Source organism: Callorhinchus milii, unplaced genomic scaffold, assembly GCF_018977255.1.
Source record: "Callorhinchus milii isolate IMCB2004 unplaced genomic scaffold, IMCB_Cmil_1.0 Scaffold61, whole genome shotgun sequence".
NCBI lineage: Eukaryota > Metazoa > Chordata > Chondrichthyes > Chimaeriformes > Callorhinchidae > Callorhinchus > Callorhinchus milii.
In genome coordinates this window covers 298368-320176 of record NW_024704802.1, presented here as the reverse complement: position 1 = coordinate 320176, position 21809 = coordinate 298368, and the positions used below count along the sequence as shown (strand labels likewise).

The 21809-nt window shown below is 45.9% G+C and overlaps 1 protein-coding gene across 1 annotated transcript; it reads left to right on the top strand.

The window, feature by feature from the left end:
* Nucleotides 1-1745: 1745 nt before the first annotated feature.
* Nucleotides 1746-21469, top strand: LOC103172038 (NLR family CARD domain-containing protein 3-like). The gene is made up of 9 exons (XM_042345570.1): nt 1746-1916; nt 1978-2172; nt 5230-5706; nt 6685-6851; nt 7309-7480; nt 7913-7978; nt 9089-10871; nt 20671-20701; nt 21434-21469. Exons 3-9 carry the CDS (start codon nt 5616-5618, stop codon nt 21467-21469), a joined length of 2346 nt encoding a protein of 781 aa, XP_042201504.1. The 5' UTR covers nt 1746-1916; nt 1978-2172; nt 5230-5615.
* Nucleotides 21470-21809: the final 340 nt, after the last annotated feature.

Sequence of the window (21809 nt, the reverse complement as noted above, 5' to 3'; positions counted from 1 at the left end):
CAGCTCTACACATCCTTCTGTGGTTACATTTCCGAGTAACTGGTTTCCTGTTTTTTTTGCACAATTATGAGAGACAAATGCAGAACAAGAAGCCGGTATTTTACATGTTGACTGAAAACACTCTGACATCTCACTGTGGACAACTCTGGAGCAGGGAGGGCAGTGCCCACACTGTGTATTCTGCCTGTCTCGGGATGCCTGGCTGTGTGTGTGTGTAGGGAGTGCAGTGCCCACACACGCTGTGTGTTTTGCCTGTCTCGGGCTGTGTGTGACACCAGCAGCAGTTAGTGTATGTGTGTGCTTCTCTATCTGTGCTTTGCGGTGTAGCTCTCTCTTTCTTTATGCATCAGTGTCTGCCTCTCAGCCTCTGTATCTGTTTGTTTGTGCCACAGTCTTACTGACTGTGTGTATGCATCTTGGTTGATGCACATCTCAACTTTCTGCCAAACATCAGTTCCATGACTGCCTTCTGCCACCTCAGTAACGTTACCCACCTTTGCCCCCGCCTCACCTCTCAGGCCATATTTGTATCTCTCTATATTTCTCACTCAATATTTGTCCGTGTGTGTGAATCTCTCTCTCTGTCTCTGTATTGCAGTCAGTTTCTAGTTATTTTGTCTCATTGTGGCCTGCGAAGGTAATTGTGTTTTCGTGGAAATGCTGTTGTTTCTCCATTAATCAAGAAATAAACTGCAATACCCACACTGTGCTCTGCTTCCAGGGCTGCATTTCACACCAGCATTGAATCTCCCTCTGTATCTGTGTGTATGTGTCTGTGTATGTTTCTGTTTGGGTGTGTGTTTGTCTCTCTGCCCACACTGTTTGCTCTGCCCATACCGGACTGTGAGTCTGCGTGTAGAGGGCAGTACCTACAGTGTGTGCTCTGCCTGTCCTGGGCTGAGTTTGATACCCGCAGCAATGAAGCAGCCGCTCCTGACAATCAGCTGTTAGTTTGCATCAGGGGATCCAACTGGCGGCCCACAGCCTAATCCCACTCAAGAACCATTTCAACTTTGGTTCGCCCAATACCCACACCCTGTCCATCACTTCCACTCCCACCTGTACTACCCCCAACCAACTCGACCGCGCTCCATCCCCAACCACGCACCTCTTTACCCTCACAGAAGCCCCTCCCTTCCCCAAGCCCACCCTTCTCCACCTACAGATCCTCCTCCTTTGCAATCCTCTCCGCTATGCCCATTTCAGGACTCCCTGCCCCCCGTGACTGGTCTTCCCCTCCAGGTCCTGCCCTTGGGCCAGGCTGGGATGTGCTATTAACAGCAGTGGTGCCCTACAATACTGCGGCTCCCCCTGACTGAAGAACTGGACTAGAGACTGTAACAGAGGGCTGGTTTGATTCCCACATCCCATTGCCAGGCATGTTACATTGAGGCCAGTTCAGCACCAACGAGACTCTTCTACAACAAGAACAAGAATAACAACAGCAACAACAAGATTACATTTGTGTAGCACCTTTCAAGTCGGGAGGATGTCCCAATGCGCTGACACAGATACAGGGCAGGATTCTTTACTGTGAGGCTCAGGAATATCAGGGATAGTGTGCCATAGAGGTTGGTGTGCCAGAAGTCTGAAACCAACATGGATTGTATAATTTGATGGCAGAATGCTCTTTTTATGGCAATTGGGGCATAGGATTTTCTTGATTCAAACCAATCAAATGCTTCCAGCACACCGATCGGGACTGCAGCCAACCACGGTTCAGAGAGGAGATTCTGTCACCATAAGTTGGGCAGACAGACAGACAGCAGCATATTTGTAGATTATTGTGTCTGAGGCAGAACCATCAAGTGAACACTTCCTTTTCTCTGAACAGGAGATCGGCAGCTCAGAGAGCGAGAGGCCAGGAGGAGGGAATTCACTCCCGTCAATAACTGGGCACTAAGAGCAGCACGAAGGTAGGCTCAAGGAATCAATTATCTCAACGTCATTTACATTAACGTTTAACCTCAGCACCAGGTCACTTTTGATCTGCAGATTTTTGGAGTCCTGCAGCTGATAACACGAACATAAAATTACATGGCGCCCTACACGCGGGGGTAGCGTCCTGGAGCGCTTGACAGTGGAGGAGTCTGCACCCAAGTTAAGGGGAGAGGGAGGAATAGGTGACAGTTAGCACGAACAAAATGGAAGGCGATTAGGCACGACTTGAAGGTGAGGAGTGAGTGGGCACCGCAAGTTTAACGCAGGCCATGGGGGGTGGTTGGGTGTGGGGGGGGGGGGGGACTAGGAGGCCAAAACCAGCCATGTGGAGACAGTGGTTTGCAGAGTAGAGTGGGGGAGCTGGGGGAGGGGGGGGGGAGTTAAGCAGATCGTACAGTGTGGGTGTTGCGAGGGGATTAAATGATTTGAAAAGGAGTGAATGGGTCTTGAAATTGAAGTTGATTTCTTGGTGGTTGGAGCACAGGCAAAATAGTACTCGCCTCCCAAAAAATAGGACGTGGGTTCGATTCCCGGGCCTGGCAAAACTTCAAGCAAGTTTGTTTACCCCACACACAACTCACCCCTGTTTACCGAGCTGTCAGTATGAATTCACTTGTTAGTTAATTGGTGGATGGCTTTCTGTGTGTAATAATCCATTCTGTCTATCTTCTGGCTGTCTGTATCTCCGTCTGACTTTGTCTGTATTTGTGAGTATCTGTATCTCTCTCCCTCGCTCTGTATCTATCTGTGTAGTTAACTCTGTTTGTGTGTGTCCGTACATGTCTGTCTGTGTGTAACCGTATTTCTGTTTCTGTCCAGTCTGTATTTGTATCTGTCTCTGTCTTTATTTAACTCTCTGTCTGACTATGTGTGTTTCTCTTTCTGTGTATCCCTATTTGTCCCTATGTGTGCAAAAGTATCTTTCTATATCAAACTCTCTTTGGCTGTATGTATCTCTCTCTTTCTCTCTCTCTCTCTGTGACTGTGTGTGTATTTGTATTACAGTCAGTTTCTTGTTGCTGAATCTCACTGAGACCCATAAATGAAATGGTTCATTTATGGAAACGCTGTTGTTCGTCTGTTAATATAGATATAAACTGCAGTTCTGGCAGTGTGGGTAACTCCCTATTTATGGTGACACAACTGAACATAATACAACATGGCTTTACAGCTTAAATTAAGAGGATTTATACGAAATCTACATTCTCAACCGTCCGATTGTCAGTGAAAACAGTTCCATTTTGAGCTGTTGTTATAAGTTTATGGTTTATTTAAGTTGTGTTTGATATACATGTTGTTTATGCCCTTTGCTCTCGTGCTGTGACTATCAGCAGCAGAGGAACAAGTGGCTGTGAGTTCAGCTCTGCACATTCCCTGTGGTCAGTACACTCAGCGCCACGTTTCCTGTTTTTCTGTATAAGCAATGAGACAGATGCAGAACAAGAAGCCCGGGCTTCAGTTATTGACTGACAATGCTCTGACTTCTCTCTGTGGCCAACTGTGGCGCAGGGAGGGCAGTGCCCACACTGTGTCCCCTGCCTCTCCCGGCCTGTGTGTGACAACTGCAGCATTAAATTGTGCCTGCATATGTGTATGTGTTAGTGCGTGCAGTGAATCTCTGTGAATCTCTCTCTCTGTGTGTCTCTGTACATCTCTATTGCTTGTATATCTTTCTACATGTATCTCTCTCTCTGGTTCTGTATCTCTCTCTCTGTATCTACGTGTGTGTGAGTGTGTATGTGTATGCGCATTAGTGCATGTGTTTTATGTTTATGTGTATGATTATGCGGCGCTTTGTGTGTGCATGTGTATGTGTCTGTGTACGTGTCTGTGTGTATATGTGTCTGTGTGCATGGTCTCTGTGTTTATGTGTGTATGTATATGCGTGCGGCGTTGGTGGCACACACCTGGCTTTACCCGGTCTCTGTGGTCTAGAGTAGTCATTGTGTGTGTTGTCCAGGCCTGTGACAGCTATGATAAGATTTAGGGAGAGATACACACATCACATCACGTTCATAAACATTCTCTCTGTGTGTCTCTATCTCTCTTTCTGTGCGTGTGTGTGTGTGTGTGAATATCTCTTTCTCTGTGGTGCCTCTCTTACTTTCTCTCTGTGTGATTGCATCTCTCTTTGCCTCTGTTTCTCTGTGCTTGGGTGTGAGCGTATTCATGTATCTCATTTGTGTGTGTGTGTATCTCATTGCAAGTGTATGTGTGTGTCTCTCTCTCTATGCATGTGTGTAACTTTTTCTCTCTCTTCTCTGTACCTGTATGTTTGTATGTTTATGAATCTCTCTGTATCCGCCCCATTCTCTCTCTCTCTCTCTGGCAATAGCCCTTCATCTAACAGTGTGAATCTCTCTCTCTCTCGTTGGATGCCGGCATGTATCTCTCTCTGTGTGTCTCTCTCGGACTATATGTATCACTCTCATTCTGTCTGTGTGTCTGTGTGTGTAGATATGGAGGTGGTGGCACACACCAGGCTTTACCAGGCCTCAGTGGCTGAGAGCAGACATTTTGAGGGTCTGCTTCTCTGTTAATAACGATATAAGCTGCAGTTCTGGGCTGTGTGGGTAACGCCCTGATTGTGGTGACATGAGCGAACTCAACACACCATGGTTCAGCAGCTCAAATTATCAGAGGACATACGCCAAATCTCGATTCACAACTGTCCGATTGTCAGTGAAACAAACAGCCCCAGTTTGAGCTTTCGCTGTGTGTTGATGTTATATTTGAGCTGTGTTTGATTTCCGTGTTATTTTTGCCCTTTGCTGTCGTGCTGTGACTGTCAGCAGCAGAGAGTGACAGAGGCTGTGAGTTCAGCTCTGCACATCCCCAGCGCCTGGTTTCCTGTCTTTCTGTACAAAATGTGAGACAAATGCAGAACAAGAAGCCGCGGCTTTAGCCATTGACCAAAATCTCTTTGACTTCTCACTGTGGCCAACTGTGGAGCAGACACTTTGTGCTCTGTCCAGGACTGTGCGTGTTTGCAGTGAGGGCGTGACCCACACTGTATGCTCTGCCTGTACCGCTCTCCCTGTCTCGCACCCTTCCCTATCTCGCACCCTCTGTGAAATTGGCTGCTGCATTCGTGTACAAAATACTGATTCACTATAATTCACAGTAAGCAGTGAAATGCTTTTAGACATCCTCATGACTTGAAAGAAAACAATTGCAAGAATCGTTTGTACATTTATGTGTAATTGCGTTTTAGTGAGAAATCTGAGCATATCTAATTAATTTCCTGAATTTATCATCACGTCAATCTTGTAATTTACTTCATTGCAGGATAAATGTCAAATGTGAGGAAGAAGGACAGTCCATTGGAAACGCGTACCTGGTGATATTGCCAGAGCCACCACATCTGGATTTCCTTTTAGCCTTGTGACAGACGCTATAGAAAAAACGTAAATAAGGCTCAACACCTGTTGCGAACCTGACCAACTGGGCTGCACTTAGCAGCAATTGAGCAATTGAGCGACTTGTTGGAAGTTGCTGGTAAAGAAACATATCTCTAAAATACAGAGCCACGAGAAAACCAATGATTCAATTAAATGGTCACCGTTACCACTAATAAACACATCCACATCTGGGGTGACTGAAACAGCGACCACATCTGGTGTTCCTCAACAACATTGTGATACGTTTTCACCACTTTGGGAGATTCAAGTGAGATGGCCTCTACGGAGCCTGAACAAAGTGCAAGAACACAGGGCATTGCTATGACCCGTGGTGGGGACCAGACACCCCGCAACACACCAACAGGTAATGACTTCAATTTAACTGTTTTTGAGGAATGTCATAAAGAGATGATATTGAACAAAACTAAAGTGTTTATTAAGTAACTTTAAACACAAACGTGCACATTTATCGCACATACTTTGGAATTGGAAGGCCAGTTATTCTCTGATGGGGTTGAGCAAATTCCCAATTTGTGGAATGGAAGATCGGGGACTTGCTCAACCCACATATTTCAGTCTCAAGATCTTCTTCCTGAGGGTCCGAACTCCTTAATCTCTCCGGCTTCTCCCTCAAACTCATCAAATCCGTGCGCATACTAGGTGTTAGGTCCGAACGAAAGCATTCCTTTCTCCCCCACATTCGTTCCCTTAACAAGCCCTTTTTTTATCAACCCTCTACCGCATTGGCGACCTCTCTCCATACCTCACATCTAAAGCAGCCAAAACCTTCATCCACGACTTTGGCACTTCCTTTCTGCACATTTCCAATGCCCTCCCTGCTGGTCTCCACAGTTCCACCATACATAATATTCAATTCACTCCGCCATCCGGATACTGACCCACACAAAGCTCTGCTCCCCATCCCACCAGTCATTGCTTTGCTTCTCTGGCTCCCAATTTCCGAACTGATCGACGTGAAGATCCTCTCTCTTGTTTTCAAATCCCGTTATGCCACTGAGAGGTAGAATCTGTTTCCACTGGCGGGTGGGTCAGTAAACAGGGAAATATACGGAAGATAATTTGCAAAAGATCTGGAGGGGAGTCCTGCAGTGGATTGTTAGGCTGGACTATGAAGCCAAAGCCCTGATGTGGAGCTTGAATGATACCAACTTTGCCAGGCTTATTGCGGTCTGACTTCAGCTTCTAAACAATGTTTTAGGCCAATTGAGGTTTATTTATTCAGGGCTTTTGCAACAATCAACTTGGTTATACTTCCTGAAACATGTTTCAGGGAATAATAAGAAAATATTGTCTGACTAACGTTTTTATTGGTCGCTCACAGGTACAAATACTTTATTCACTGAGACTCTGGCACTCTACGACGAATACCAGCTGCACAGACTGACAAAATTCTACCGGGACAGATTGGGACAGGCCATTGAGGAAGGCGTCGAGGACATCAGCGCAAGGCTGACACAGAAAGAATGTTTCAGCCACCAGGAGCACAAAGTAGGTTTTACTCAGATTGTAACATTTCCCTTTCATTTTTCATATCTCACAAAGACCATGCCTGACTGCATGGCCCATGTTCTGCTGTTTTATCAGGAAATCAATAGAACGGCAAATAAACTGTTAGACTACCAGATACGTTATAGAGCAGGTCATGCACTACATGTTTCTGTTGGAGCAGTACAGCGTGGTGGAAGAAGTGTTTGTAGAACCGCAAAAGAGAGAACAAATATTGTGCTTGTATAGCGCCGTTCGCATGGCGAGGAAGTCTCCAGGCACTGGAGAGTTGAAAGTTAGAACCCAAGTTGAATTTGAGGAGGGAAAGGGAGGGAAAATGATTAAAGGAATGATCACAGCGGAAAGCAGTTTGTGAAAGGAGAGTTAGCAAGTCCAGCAAAACCATCAATGCAGCTGCTGATCTCTCCACCTTCAACATATTTTTGCTCACTCTCTGCAGAAACTCACTGAGCTCACAAACAGTGGGCAGAGGAGAGAAAGCTCCAAACTCCTTCTGAACCTGGTGATGGGTAAAGGTTCCCAGGCCCGGAAAGTGATGTGGGAATCCTTTGTGAAAATGAGGCCAATTTTGCCCAAACTGAACAAAATCATGACTGAAATACAGCAGCAAGGTAATGTGTGATAATAATAATAATAATAATAATAATTCTTGCATTTGATATAGCGCTTTTCACGTCGGGAGGACGTCCGAAAGCGCTTTACAGAACACACTGTAAAGTGAATTTACTGTATATTTGTGGGCGAACGCGGCAGCCAATTGCCACAGCAATGTCCCACAAACAGTCGTAGATTGAAAATGATCAATTTAGTATTGTTTTTGGTTTTGGAGGGATTATTATTAGGCTCTGTGTGGAGTAAGGAAACTTGCCCAGGGTTTCACCCTCTGCCTGGAATTGAACTCAGTTCTTTTGCTTGCAAAGCGAGTGCTCTAAATGCGGAGCTACAGGACTCCACATCACAGAGTGATGTTACTCTGTGCCTCCGTTCACAATTTACTGAATCACCATTCTTTCAAACTAATGTCATTAACTCTATTCAAACAGGTGCCAGTCTAGTGGATGAAGTGACGATTGACCGTGGTGTACCCGACGTCTCTATTGATCTGAGAGGTATGTGAGGGGGTCACGTTTCAAGACAATAAATCACTTCTGAAATAAACAGTTTGTCAGTTTACCATTCACTGGTGATATCCAGAAAACATAAACGAGAAGAGGGGAGATAGGAGGAGGGAGCGAAGTATGAAAGGGAGAGGGGCGTATGGAGGGTTGACGGCGTATGGAAGGGAGAGGGGCGGATGGAAGGGAGAGGGGCGTATGGAGGTAAATGGGAGTATAGAGGGGAGTATGGAGGGGAGAGGGTCGTATGGGGGTAGAGGGGAGTGTGGAGGGGAGTATGGGGTCAGAGGGCGTGTGGAGGTGAGCGGAATATGCAGGGGAGAGGAAAAGGGATTATGGATGGGAGAGGGGATTACAGAGGGGAAAGGGATTATGTAAGGGAGAGGAGAGATAGTATGGAAGGGAGAGGAGAGGGGAGTACGAAGGGGAGAGGGCGGTAGGATAGAGGGATAGTGTAGCGGAGAGGAGGGAGATGAGGAGGCGGGGGTGGAGGGATGTTCGTTGTTGGATTCTTAAATTATTTAAGGAAATATTAATTTGGAATGATCTTTCTCATAATAAGTCAGAGATGACTTCTCACAAGTCATCATGTAATGGCCGAAATCTACCATGGAAATTCAAATGGTTTAACCCTTGTTTGCCTGGCTCAGATGGTGTTTTCATTGTCTTGAAGTCAGAGGTTGTGGGGTTAAGCACAACAACAAGATTGTCTTGACCATCTATTGCAATTCAGGGATGGGCTGCATTGTCGGAGATGCCGTCATTTGGACATTAAACCTAGGTCCTTTCTGCCTAATCAGACGGATGTTGAAGATCCCACAGACCATTTAAAAAGAGAAGGGAGTTTATCTCTCCCGGTTTCCTGGCCAACAATTCCTCAAATAAATGTAGTCTCTCATTTCACGGCTGTTTGTATGACATCGCTGTGCACAAATCGGCTGCTCTGTTTGCCAACAAAACGTAATTACTACACTTTACAATACATCTTGTGCAGCGCTTTGGGCAGTCCTTGAAAGACATTACGCTGAATCTAAGAATTGTTGTTTAATAAGGCTAATTAATTCCTCTATTTGATGTATGATTTATTTAATGTTTTACATGAAGCCGTTCAGCGACTGCACAAGGCGGCGTTACAGAAACAATGTGAGAAACTCGTAGTGAAGACCATCCTGATAAAGGAGAAGGTGAAGACGTTTCAGTTGGTTAACACGGAGTTAACTATCATTTCTGATCTCCGTCACCGGAAACTGGTAGAACATGAGCTGGTGGCGAGAGGCAGAGACCACGAGGAGTGGAGACAGAAGCAACTCCGGGGAGAGCTGGAAAAAATCCGAACTGATAAATTGTTCCACAGCAGGTTCTCAAAAGGAAGTCATTTACCTTCTTCTCAGAGAAGCGGTTCTGACTCTCCCACAGGGACTTCCGCAGTAGTCAGTGGAGTGGCTGGGATTGGAAAAACAACCATGGTGCAACAGATTGTCCATGACTGGGCCACAGGCAAAATCTATCCTCACTTCCACTTTGTATTTGTTTTTAAATTCCGAGACCTAAACAGACTTCACGACAGAGCAACACTGAGCCGTCTGATCGTGGAGCAGTATCCTTACCTCAGGGATGCTCTGGAGGAGCTGTGGAAACACCCAGAGACATTGCTCATTATATTTGATGGTTTGGATGAAGTCAGGGCAAGGATTGATTTCGCTGACAGTCGGAGAGACACAGAGCCTCAGCGCAGGTGCACACACCCTGAATTCCGCTGCAAACTGTCTGACATTGTGTACAGTTTAATACAGAAAAAGCTGCTGCCAGGCTGCTCAGTGCTGGTGACCAGCCGCCCCACTGCATTACATTTACTGGCAAAGGCTCAGGTCAGTGTCTGGGCTGAAATCCTGGGATTTGTGGGTGAAGAGAGAAGGGAATATTTTCACAAGTTTTTTGAAGATCAGGAGGTGGCGGCTGCTGTTTACAGCCACGTGGAGGAGAACGAGCTCCTGCTCACCATGTGCTACAACCCGTCCTACTGCTGGATCCTCGCTCTGTCTCTGGGTCCCTTCTTTACACGGAAACACAGCAACAAACAGCGAGTTCCCAAGACAGTCACACAACTCTTCTCCTATTATATTTATAACATACTATCACATCACAGTGTCAAGATGGAAAGCCCCCGTGATGTGATGCTGAAGATTGGTGAGATGGCCTTCACTGGAGTCTCCCAGAGAAACATTGTCTTTAATGAGGAAGATCTGATCAAATATAACCTCCAGCCTTCCCAGTTCCTCTCTGGCTTTCTCATGGAACTTGTGGAGAGAGAGTCTTCAGAGCACAGTGTGGTCTACACATTCCCGCACCTCACCATCCAGGAGATCGTAGCCGCACTCGCTCAGTTCCTGTCTCCAAATACAGAAAGTATTCAGAATTTTTTTTATCAACCTCGCAGTCAAGATGGCGGCCGGTTCGAGGTATTCCTGCGCTTTGTTGAGGGTCTCTCCTCCCCACAGGTAGCTCATCCACTGGAGGAATTTCTGGGCCCATTTGTCCATCAGACAACCTGTGCGGTGATCGATTGGCTGAAGGAGAAGGTTAAAACTCAGATCAGAGACACAGACACCGTCACTGCGAAAAGGAAGCTGCTGAACACACTCCACTACCTGTTTGAGTCTCAGAATCAAGCCCTGGCACAGCTCACACTGGGCTCTGTACACACACTGACATTTGGTGACTTCTCTTCAGAGAAAGCATTGAGACTGACACCGATAGACTGTGTTGTGGTGTCTCAGGCCATTGGACTGTGTGACACAATAAAACAACTGAATCTGATGAACTGCTACATTCAGGAGGAGGGTCTCCAGCGTCTGGTTCCTGCTCTGCACAAGTGTCAAGAGTTGCTGTAAGTTACTCTGTTTGTAAATCTTATTCCTATTATTCTTATTTCAAAGCCATTCTCCAGGACTTTAATGACACTAAACACCAGCTGATCAATGGGAGAATGGTATGACACAGCTGGAGGGAACAGTGGGTCACAGTGTGATGGCCGTCACACACCACAGTCCTGTCCTGGGGGATTGGGATGTGAATGGCTGACATTCCACTGCACACCTGGCTGCTCCACACCCTGAGCCCTTCGGTGGCATTCCCAGGTTGCTGATGTTATTGGGATTGGTTCCTGACTCCCGACTGGGATGCTCACTTTATTGAATAAATTGTAACTTGATCCCAGGTCAGACAGACCAGAGCTTACGTTCAGAGACGCCATTCGGTTTTTCATGGTTATTCATACAGGAGATGGTTCTCCTGACCACAGAGTCTCTGACACACAGACACCCTTCTAACCTCTAAGCCTCTGAGCTTCCCACCAGCTCAGGACCCGAGGGCTCACTCTCCTGAACCGTGTGGTTCGGCCGGAGGATTCCTGTGTCCTCTCCTCCTGGCGGCAGCTCCTCCCTCAGTGCTGTATTCCAGGGTAAAACAACCTCCCGAGGGCTTGGCCATCCCATTTATCCAGGGGCAGACACACCCTCTCTCCAGTACAATGTTATAACACTGATACAATATAATTCACCCCAAACACATCTCCCTCAGCCTGACATCAGTCTGACAGGTGTGGGCTCCCCTGGCCCTGGTGAAGAGTCTCCATTTCCATCTCCTGAGATCTCACAGCCACAGAGATTCTCTTTCCCAGGTCTGGGGCTCACAGTGTTCGGATAACGAGAGAATAGAGAGATACATTGCCCAGAACCTGGAGATTGCAGGCCGGGCTTCCAGAAGCCAAGACATTAGCCTCACTCACACACTGACTGAGGGTTACAGTGCTGCTGGAATAGACTCAGCGTAAACTGTGCTGCTGCCAGGACCAGGCACTGGGGAGATCCCACTGCATGTAGCCCCAGCAGCCCAGAATGTTAAGGCGTCTTGTCCAGATAAGGTGCTGTAACAAATTCAAGGCTTATTACTATTATAATTATTGTTATCTGATGCTGTCTCTTACACCAGCTACACTTTGTTTCCACAAACAGTTGTGTTTCTCTGTCTCTCCCACAAAATACACAGTCACTACGCTTTATAATATATTATTTCTCAGTCTCGTTTACTATTAGTCTCTTTCTCTCTCTCTCCCTAAGTCCGTCTGTATCTGTTATTTTCTCTAAGTCTCTCTCTATCAGTCTCTCTTTCAGTCTTTCTCTATGTCTCTCATTCTCTCTTTCAGTCTCTCTCTCAGTCTCTTTCCCTCTCACAGTTTCAGTCTCTCTGTCACTCCCGCAAAACACAGATTCGCTACACACACATATATATTCTTGCTCAGTCTCTCCCCATCTTTCTTTTTCTCTCTCTGTCTCACCCATAAAATACACTGGATATATATCTTTCACTGCCTTTTTTCTTCCTATCGCTGTCAGTCTTTCTCCTCGTCTCTCTCTCGTTCTCTCTCATTCTCACTTTCTGTCTCTTGCTTTCACTCTCAGTCTCTCTCTCAATCTCAGTCACTCGCTGCTTCTTCCGTTGAGTCTCTCTCTCACTGTTTCCCACAAAACACTGTCACTACACTTTTTAATAAATTCGCTCTCTTGCTCTCTCACGCACACACACAGTCTCTTTGTTTCACTCTCTCTCTGCCACTCTCTCTTTCTCTGTCAATCTCTTTGTCTCCTCCTCTCTAAGAGAGAGGGAAAAAGCCTCCTACCATACACTTAATAATGTATTCTCCCTCTCAGTCTCACTCTCTTCACTAACTCTGTCTCATTTTCTATTTCTTTTGCAGTTGTTTTCTCACTCATATTCTCTCTCTTTGTCACTCAGTCTCTCTCTCTCTCAGTTTCCTTCTCGCTCTCTCTGTCTCTCAAAGAAAAACACACAGTCACTTCGCATTTGCTTCCCTCTCGCTCATTCTCTGAAAGCACGAGAGACTGAGAGAGAGTAACTGCGAGAGAGAAAGAGACTGAGAGAGAGAGGTAGAGATTGAGAGAAATAGACTGACAGAGAGAGGGAGGTGAGTAGCAAGAGACACCCAGAGAGGGGGGGGGGAGGCAGAGAAGCACTGAGAGAGTGAGAGACACGGAAAGAGAAAGATTATAAGAGCGCGACTGTGTGAGAGAGAGACTGAGAAAGAAACGGATACTGAGAGAGAGAGAAACTGTGAGAGAGAAAGATAAGCGAAGGACAGAAAAAGAGAGATAGACTGAGAGGGAGTGACTACGAAAGAGAGAAAAAGCCTGGGAGAGATACAAAGAGAGAGAGAGAGAGAGAAACTGAGAGAAACTGTGGACAAAATATATTACAAACCGTAGTGACTGTGTGTTTTGTGGGAAAGACAATGGGACAGAGACTGGGAGAGAAAGATCGAGTAAGGAAGACTGAGAGAGAAAGAGACTGATAGAGAGACAAAGAGATAAACAGACTGAGAGAAAGGGGTAGAGACTGTGAGAGGAAATAAAATTTGTGGTGACTGTGTGTTTGTGGGAGAGATTCAGCGAGAGACTGCGAGAGATGCTGATAGAGATTGAGCGAGAGGCTGAATGAGAGAAAGACGGCGACAGATGGAGAGCGAGACTGAGAGTTGGAGAAAGAGAGACACTGACTCAGGGAGCGAGAGAAAGAGAGAGACACAGACTGGGAGAGATACCGAAAGAAAGAGAGAGAGATAGAAAATGAGAGAGCAATAGACTGACAGGCAGAGAGAGAGAGGTAGAAAGAGCTACTGAGAGATAAAGAGCGAAGCAGTGAGAGAGGAAGAATAAGAGACATAGAGCGAGAGACTTAGAGAGAGAATGCGAGAGAGACTGAGTGAGAGAAAGATAGAGCAATGGACAGATTGAGAGATAGTGTGAGTGAGAGCCTGGTAGAGAGAGAATAAGAAAGAAACTGAAGCAGAAAGAGAAAGCGGCAGAGAGAAAGAAAGACTGAGACAGGTGGACTATGAGAGAGTGAGAACAAAATTGGGAGAGATAAACAGAGAGAGAGAGAGAGACAGAGCGATTGTGGAGAAAATATATTAAAATCTGTGGTGACTGTGTGTTTTGCGTAAAAGATAGAAAGAGAGACGGAGAGAGAAAGAGGCTGAGAGACGCTGTAAGAGAGAGACAGAGAGATAGAGAGATGAGATGGAAAGATTATTAGAGAGACTAAGAGAAAGAGACTGATAGAGAGACTGAGAGAGAGACACAATGAGAGACAGAGAGAGAGAGTAAGAGAGAGAGAGAGAGAGAGACTATGAGAGGATATATAACATATAGTGAATGTATTTTCTGGGAGAGGCATGGCGAGAGGCTGTGGGAGAAACTGAAGGGGAGACCGAATGAGAGAAAGACAGAGCGATAGACAGAGACTGAGACTGAGAGAGTGATGGGTGGGGGAGGGGGGTGGGTGACAGACAGACAGAGAGAGACACAGACAGAGAGACAGACAAAAAGAGGGAGAGATACAGACAGATAGAGAGAGAGAGAGAGAGGCAGACACAGAGAGAGAGATACAGGCAGACAGACAGACAGACAGACAGAGAGACAGACTGACAGACAGACTGACAGACAGACAGACAGACAGAGATAGAGTATCAGAGTGACATACAGACAGACAGTCACACACCGACAAACAGACAGACAGGCAGGAAGAGTGAGAGACGGACAGAAAGACGGACGGAAAGAGAGAGATTCACAGAGTGTCTGAAAGAGACTGAGGTAGAGACTGAATGAGAGAAAGACACAGCGAGAGGCGGAGCGAGATTGAGTGGGAGAGAGGGAAAGACACTGTGACAGAGAATATATTGTGTATTGTAGTGACAGTTTGTTTTGGGGGTGAGACAGAGACTGAGACAGTGAGAATGAGAGAGAGTGACTGAGAGAGAATGACAGATACCAGAGAGAGAGAGAGATGGAGAGAGAGTCAGAAAGAGAGATTGAGAGGGACTGAGAGAGAGCGTCTTCATGAGAGAAAGAGAGAGTGAGAGGCAGAGTGACTGTGTGAGAGAGAGGGAGAGAAAGTGAAAGCCAAAAAAGAAAGAGAGGATTTGACTGAGGTAGACACAATGACCGTGAGACAGAGACTGGGGGAGGAAATGTATCATAAAGTGTAGTGTCTGTTTGTTTTGTGGACAAGACTGAGAGAGGGACTAAGAGACTGAGAGAGATTAAGAGAGAGAGAAAGAGGCTGAGAGAAAGAGAGAGATAGAATGAGAGAGGAAATATAACGTATAGTACTGTGTGTTTTGTGAGAGACACAGAGAGAGATACAGTGAGAGAGACTGAGACAAAAATATATTATAAGGCGCAGTGAATATTTCGTGGGAGAGACAATGAGAACATGTGAGAGTGACTGTCAGACAGACGGGGACTGAGAGTGTAAGAGACTGACAAAGAGAGAGACAGATTCAGAAAGAGAGAATGAGAGTGACAGAGCGAGAGACAGAGAGAGATTAAGTGAGAGAAAAACAGAGTCAGAGAGAGCGAGAGAGGCTCAGAGAGAAACGGAGTGAGAAACTGGGAGAGAAACGGAGAGCAAGAGATAGACTGAGAGAGAGGGTGAGTGTGAACATATTATAAAGTGTAGTGACTTTCTTCTTGTGAGACACAGAGAGAGACTGAGAGAAAAAAGAGAGAGATAAAGAGAATGAGTTAGAGAAAGAGAGAATGAGAGAGAGAGAGACTAAAATGGAGAGTGAGAGACCGTATGGAAGCATACTGAGAAACTGTAAAATAAAATATGTTATTAAGTGTAGTTACTGTGTTTTGTGGGAGAGACAGCGAGAAAGAATCTGAGAGGGAGACTGAGTTAGAGAGAGAGAGAGAGACTCTGAGTTAGAGATAAAGGGAGACTGAGAGAGAGCGCGAGAGCGACTCAGAGCGAGAGACTGAGAGGAAGAGAAACTGAGAAAGACTGAAAATATATTACAAAGTGCAGTCCCTGTGTTTCATGGGAGAGATAGAGAGACTGAATTACAGTAGTGGAGTCCTACAGTTCAGTGGTTATAGCGCTCGCTTTGCAAGTGAGAGACCTGAGTTCAATTCCAGGCACAGGGCGAAACCTTGGGCAAGTCTCCTTACTCCACACAGAGCGTAATAATAATCACTCAAAAAAAAACCTCAACAATAAATTGGTCATTTTCAATATACGACTGTATGTGGGACACTGCTGTGTGCAATTGGCTGCCGCGTTCGCCCACAAATATACAGTCAATTCACTTTAGAGTATATTCTGTGAAGCGCTTTCGGACGTCCTCCCGACGTGAAAAGCGCTATATCAAATGCAAGGATTATTATTATTACAGAGAAAGATCGAGAAAGAGTGACTGAGAGAGAGAGCGATTGGGAGAGATTATGAGAGAAATATATTACAAAGTTTAGTGACTGTTTTGTGGAGGGTGAGATACAGAGAGTGAGACAATGAGAGATACAGAGCGAGAGAGAGAGTCAGTGAGCGACTGTGAGAGGGAATGGGATAGACTATAAAAGAGAGAGTGACTACGAGAAAGAGAGAGAAAGAGAGAGAGCACAACAGAAAGCAAAACTGAGACACCGACAGAGAGAAAATCTGAGAGAGAGAGAGACAGTGAGAGAAAATATTTTAAAGTGTATTGACTGTGTGTTTTGTTGGAGTAACGGAGAGAGACTGGGAGCGAGAGAGAGCGAGCGAGAGAGAGGGAGAGAAAGGGAAAAACCGCGGGACAGACGGAGAAAGAGATTCTGAGAGAGACTGAGAAAGCAATAGACAGAGTGAGAGAGAGACTGAGCGAGAGGCTCAGAGAGCCCGAGAGAAAGAGAGAGCGAGGGAGAGTCTTGCTGTGAGAGAGAGAGATTGAGAGAAAGAGAGACTCAGAGGGAGAGAAACAGACTGTGTAGAATATATATTACCAAGTGTAGTGACTTTGAATTATGTGGGAAAGACAGTGAGTAACTGTGAATGAGAGAGAGAGAGACTGAGGTAGGTAGAGAGAATGTGAGTAAGATAGAGATTGAGAAACACTCAGAGAAAATGTACTGTATAGTGTAGTGAATGTGTTTTTCAGAGAGACCGAGAGAGAAACTGACAGAGAGGGAGACATAGAGAAAGAGAGGGAGAGACAGAAACAGAAAGATAGACTGAGAGAGAGAGACTGTCAGAGAAAATAAATTATAAAATACAGTGACTATGCTTTGGGGAGACACGGAGAGAGAGACTGTGACAGATAGAGAGAGAATGAGAGAGAGAGTATAGGAGAGAGAGTGACTGACTGCGAGAGAGAGAGAGAGAGACAGACAGAGAGTTAAAAAGAGAGACTGCGAGAGAGTCACTGATAGAAAGGGACTGATAAGTGAATGGGAGTGAAACTATATTTTCAAGTGAACTTACTTTGTGATATGTGGGAGACAGAGAGCGAAAAGAGAGGCACCGAGTGAGAGAGACAGAGAGAGAGAGAGAAAACGAGTTTGAGAGAGGGCGCGATTGAAAGGCAGAGAGAGTGGCTGAGAGAGACAAAGCGTGAGACTCTGTCAGAGAGAGTGAGAGAGAATATATTACCAAGTATGCAACTGCGGATTGAGTGAGAGACTGAGAGAGACAGAAAGAGAGAGAGTGAGTGATCAGGAGATTGAAAGAGAGAGACTGAGAGAGATTCAGAGACAGAGACGGGGATTGAGATTCCGAGAGAGAGAGAGACGGAGAGCGAGAGAGAGACTGTGAGGGACAGAAACAGTTTGCGTGTGTGCACATGTGCGGGTGCATCTGATTCTGGTCCCACGGTGTATGTTTGTTTTTGTATCTTTGTGTACATGCGTGTCTGTTTGCGGGTTCTATGTGTGTGTGTGTGTCCGGCTCAGACATGTATAATGTTGGGGCTTCCTACCTAATCCTGAGACGTTTAACTCACTGAGGTCAATGATTCCATGTGTATTCCCAAACGGCTTTAGCTCCCGGACGCAAATACATTTGGAGAGAAATCATGTCCTGAGATAGTGTTTAGTTGGTAACTTTACAGCCAAAACGTCTGTGCAAAACCCTCCCCCAGAATAAAGTCTACACAGCTTTAGCCCTGAGTTAGCCTGTGTCTGCTCACACACTGCAGTCTGAGCCCTGTAGCTCAGGGGGTAGAGCCCTCGCCTCGCTAGCGAGAGGGCCTGGGGGTGATTCCTGGCAGAGCAAAACCTTACGGATGTTTTCTTACTCCACTCGTGTCTGTTTGCCTCAGTCAGTCATAATCCGGTTGTTAGCGAGTTTGCAGATCGCTTTTCCAGGGTTAATAATTCCCTCAAAAAATATTTCGGTGAGATATTATGAGAGAGACTGAGAGATAGAGGGGGACTGAGAGAGAGACGGACAGAGAGATACAGAGACTGAGAGAAAGACAGAGAGAGAGAGAGAATGAGAAAGACAGAGACTAGGGGATAAGAAATATAACGTGTTGTGATTTTTTGTGAGAGGGACTAAGAGACAGAGACAGAAAGAAAGAATGCGAGAGGCAGATAATGAATGAAGACTGAATAGAGAAAAATCGAGCGAGAGACGAAGACAGAGAATGATAGAGAGTGAAACGTAAAGAGTGAGACTGAGAGAGACAGACTGAGAGAAGAGAAAGAGGGATAGAAAAAGAATCCGACAGAGACTGAGACAAGGAAGCTACGAGGGAGACTGAGAGAGAGAACTACTTAGAGAAAGACAGACAGTGAGAGACTGAATGAGAAAAAAAACAGAGCGAGAGACCCAGAAAGAGAATGACAGAGAAAAACGTAGAAAGAGCGAGACTGTGAGAGAGATATTATAAAGTAGAGTGACACTGTGTTTTGTGGGTGACAGAGAGTTATTGCGAGATAGAGAGAGAGAGAAAAAAACAGAGAGTCAGTGAGAGAGACTGACAAAGAGAGGGAAAGAGACAGCGTGAGAGAGAAAGATAGCAGAAAGGAAGGAGGAGAGAGAATCAGAGAGGCACTGAGCAAGACTGAAATACTGGGAGAGAGACAGAGAGTCTGATTGGCTCAGACTGAGAGATCCAATGGCTGAGAGAGAGACTGGAAGAGAGTGAGAGACTGGGAAAGGGAGACTGAGAGAGACAAACTGAGTGAGAGAATGAGAGATAGAGAGTGACTGCGACAGAGGGAGAGTAACAAACAGAGATAGACTCTGAGAGACAAAGTGACTCAGAGCCACGGAGTGAGAGAGACAACAACAACAACAAGATTCCATTTATAAAGCGCCTTTCACGTCAGGAGGACGTCCCAAGGCGCTGCACAGTTGGGTCATGACCCGAGCAGGGGGGAAATGGTCAGGGTAAGGGGAGGGAAGGGAGGGAGCGAGGAGGGGAGAAATGGTCAGGGTAAGGGGAGGGAAGGGAGGGAGCGAGGAGGGGGAAGAGAGTCGAGAGGGGAGCTGAAGGCTCGGTCAAAGAGAAAGGTTTTGAGACCGGCCTTGAAGGAGGAAAGGGAGGAAGCAAGGCGAAGGCACTGGGGAGTAGAGTTCCAGAGCCTGGGGGCTGAGAGGCTGAAGGCCCGACCACCGATGGTAGGGCGGTTGGGGCGGGGGACGTGGAGCAGACCGGAGCCAGAGGAACGGAGGGTACGGGCAGGTAGGTAGGGGCATAGTAGGTCGGAGAGGTAGGAGGGAGCAAGGCCGTGAATGGCCTTGTAGGTGAGAGACTGTGAGAGTTCTGAGAGAAATAGAGACTGAGAGACAGAGGTAGAGAGAGAGATAGTCCGAAAGACACAGAGAGAGAGAGACCGAGAAAGAGAGAGGCTGAGAGGGAGAGAGTTAGAGGGACTAAGTGAGATAGACTGAAGGACAGAGGCTAAGAGAATGAGAGAAAGGGAGAGAGAGAGTGAAAGTGAGAGATTGAGAGAGAGAGAGAGACTTTAGGGCGAGAATGCGCGACTGAGAGAGAGGGAGAGGGAGAGAATGTGAGAGTGACTGTCAAAGAGAGACCGAGAAAGAGAGGGGGAGAGAGAGAGACATAGTCTTAGAGAGCGACTGAGAGAGATACTGAGAGAGAGAGAGAGAGAGAGAGAGAGACAGAAAGAGAAAGACTGAGTGAGACATAAATGGAGAGAGATTATACTATAATGTGCATTGAGTGTATGTTTTGTCGGTGAGACAGAGAGACAGAGATAGTGACTGAATGAGATTGACTGAGAGAGAGAGAGAGAGACTGAGAAAATATATTTGAATGTGTAGCGAATGTGTGTTTTGGGGGGAAATAGATAACAGAGTGAATGAGAGGGAGAGATTTGGAGGAATTGCGGGAGAGATTGAGAGAGACTGAGAGAGAAAATGACTCAGAGATACAGAGTGAGAGAGAGAATGAGGGACAGCCTCATAGAATCTGATAACAGCGACTGAGACAGTGAGAGAGAGAGAGAGAGAGAGAGACTGAGAGAAAGAGAGTGACAGTGAGAGAGAGTATGTTATAACGCGCAACAACTGTGATTTGTGGGAGAGGCAGAGAAGAAACTGAAAGAGAGGGACCGACAAAAAGTGAAAGACAAAGATGGAGACAGAGAGAGAGAGAGACGGTGAAAGAGAATATATTATAAAACGTAGTGACTGTTTTGAGGGAGAGACAGAGATAGAATTAGAGAGAGAGAGAGACAGTGATGTGTGTGTGCACGTGTGTTTGTGTGTGTGACCCTGGTCAGCGCCTTGGGACTTGCTCCCCACGTGAAAGGCTCCTGTATATACATGTCAATGTGTATTGTATTGTTACACTATATTCCCTGTGTTTGTGTCTCTGTGTCCAGGTTGGGGAGCAATAATCTGGGAGATTATGGAGTGAAGCGACTGTGTGAGGCTCTGAGGAACCCGGAGTGTAAAATACAGAGTCTGGAGTAAGTAACGCACTGTGTCTCCAGAGTCTGAATGACTCCAATATCTCAATGTGTTTATTGTGACTGTCTGATCAGTGCGGCTGAACATTGTGACAGGAATCGGTGTGACAGTGTGAGGCCACAAGCCATCGCTTACATCAAACTCTCAGCATGTGTTAATGTGTCTGTGTGTCGTTGTGTGTGTGTCTCTGTCTGCGAATCTGTGTCTGTGTGTGTGTGACTGTTGGTCGAAACATTTGCAACTCTCTCCAACAAATTTACAATGATCCGGTTCCAGTTTACCAATTGGTTGAGTTCAGTCACTTTATTCAGTTCAAAACAGCAGGAAATACACAAATAATTGAAACAATAAAATCATACACAAGACACAAAACAGTACCGAGCGGATTTCTGTTACAGCCCTGGTCGTGTCTCGCACTGCTCCGGTACCGTTCCCGAGAGATATCTGACACACAGTTGCTTAAAAACAACTTAATAACTCCACCCAAAACTGTCTTTTTTTAAAGAAAAGCAACTCCATACATGGATCTATCCATAAAATGTTTCAATTCTCCCTTTAACCACATTTTATTCTCTCCTGATCAGTCCCTCCATCCAGTGTGTAAGTGTGAACAGACTTTCTGTGTCCCTGTACGTCCTGTCCTTATGTTGCCATTGTTTTGGGTTCTGTCTTCAGTTACTGAGCTTCGCCGCCTTTGCACTTCTATGTTAGATTCTTAAACCACACTTTAACATTAACCCGTGACAACACTTTGTGTGTATGTATGTCTCTGTTTGTGTGTGTCAGTGCATGTATTTGTGTATGTGTGTGTGTATGTGTGTGTGTGTGTGTGTCAATGCATATGATTTTGTGTGTGTATGTGTGCGTTTGCGTATGTGGGTCTGTGTGTTTTTGTGAGTGTTTTGTAAGTGTGTGTGTGTCTGTGTGAGCGATTGTTTGTGTGTGTGTTTGTCTTTGTTTCTGTGTTTGTGTTTGTGCGTGTGTTTTTGAGTATATATATATATATATATTGTGTGTCTCGATGTGTTTATGTGAGTGTCTGTCTGTGTGT

What these genes read in the sequence shown, in the direction of transcription:
- LOC103172038 (XM_042345570.1), top strand. Translation starts at nt 5,616, where the DNA reads ATGGCCTCTACGGAGCCTGAACAAAGTGCAAGAACACAGGGCATTGCT. An exon ending in CGTCTCTATTGATCTGAGAG is followed by an intron (nt 7,979 to 9,088) that starts GTATGTGAGGGG and finishes TTTTACATGAAG; the next exon opens with CCGTTCAGCGACTGCACAAG. An exon ending in CACAAGTGTCAAGAGTTGCT is followed by an intron (nt 10,872 to 20,670) that starts GTAAGTTACTCT and finishes CTCTGTGTCCAG; the next exon opens with GTTGGGGAGCAATAATCTGG.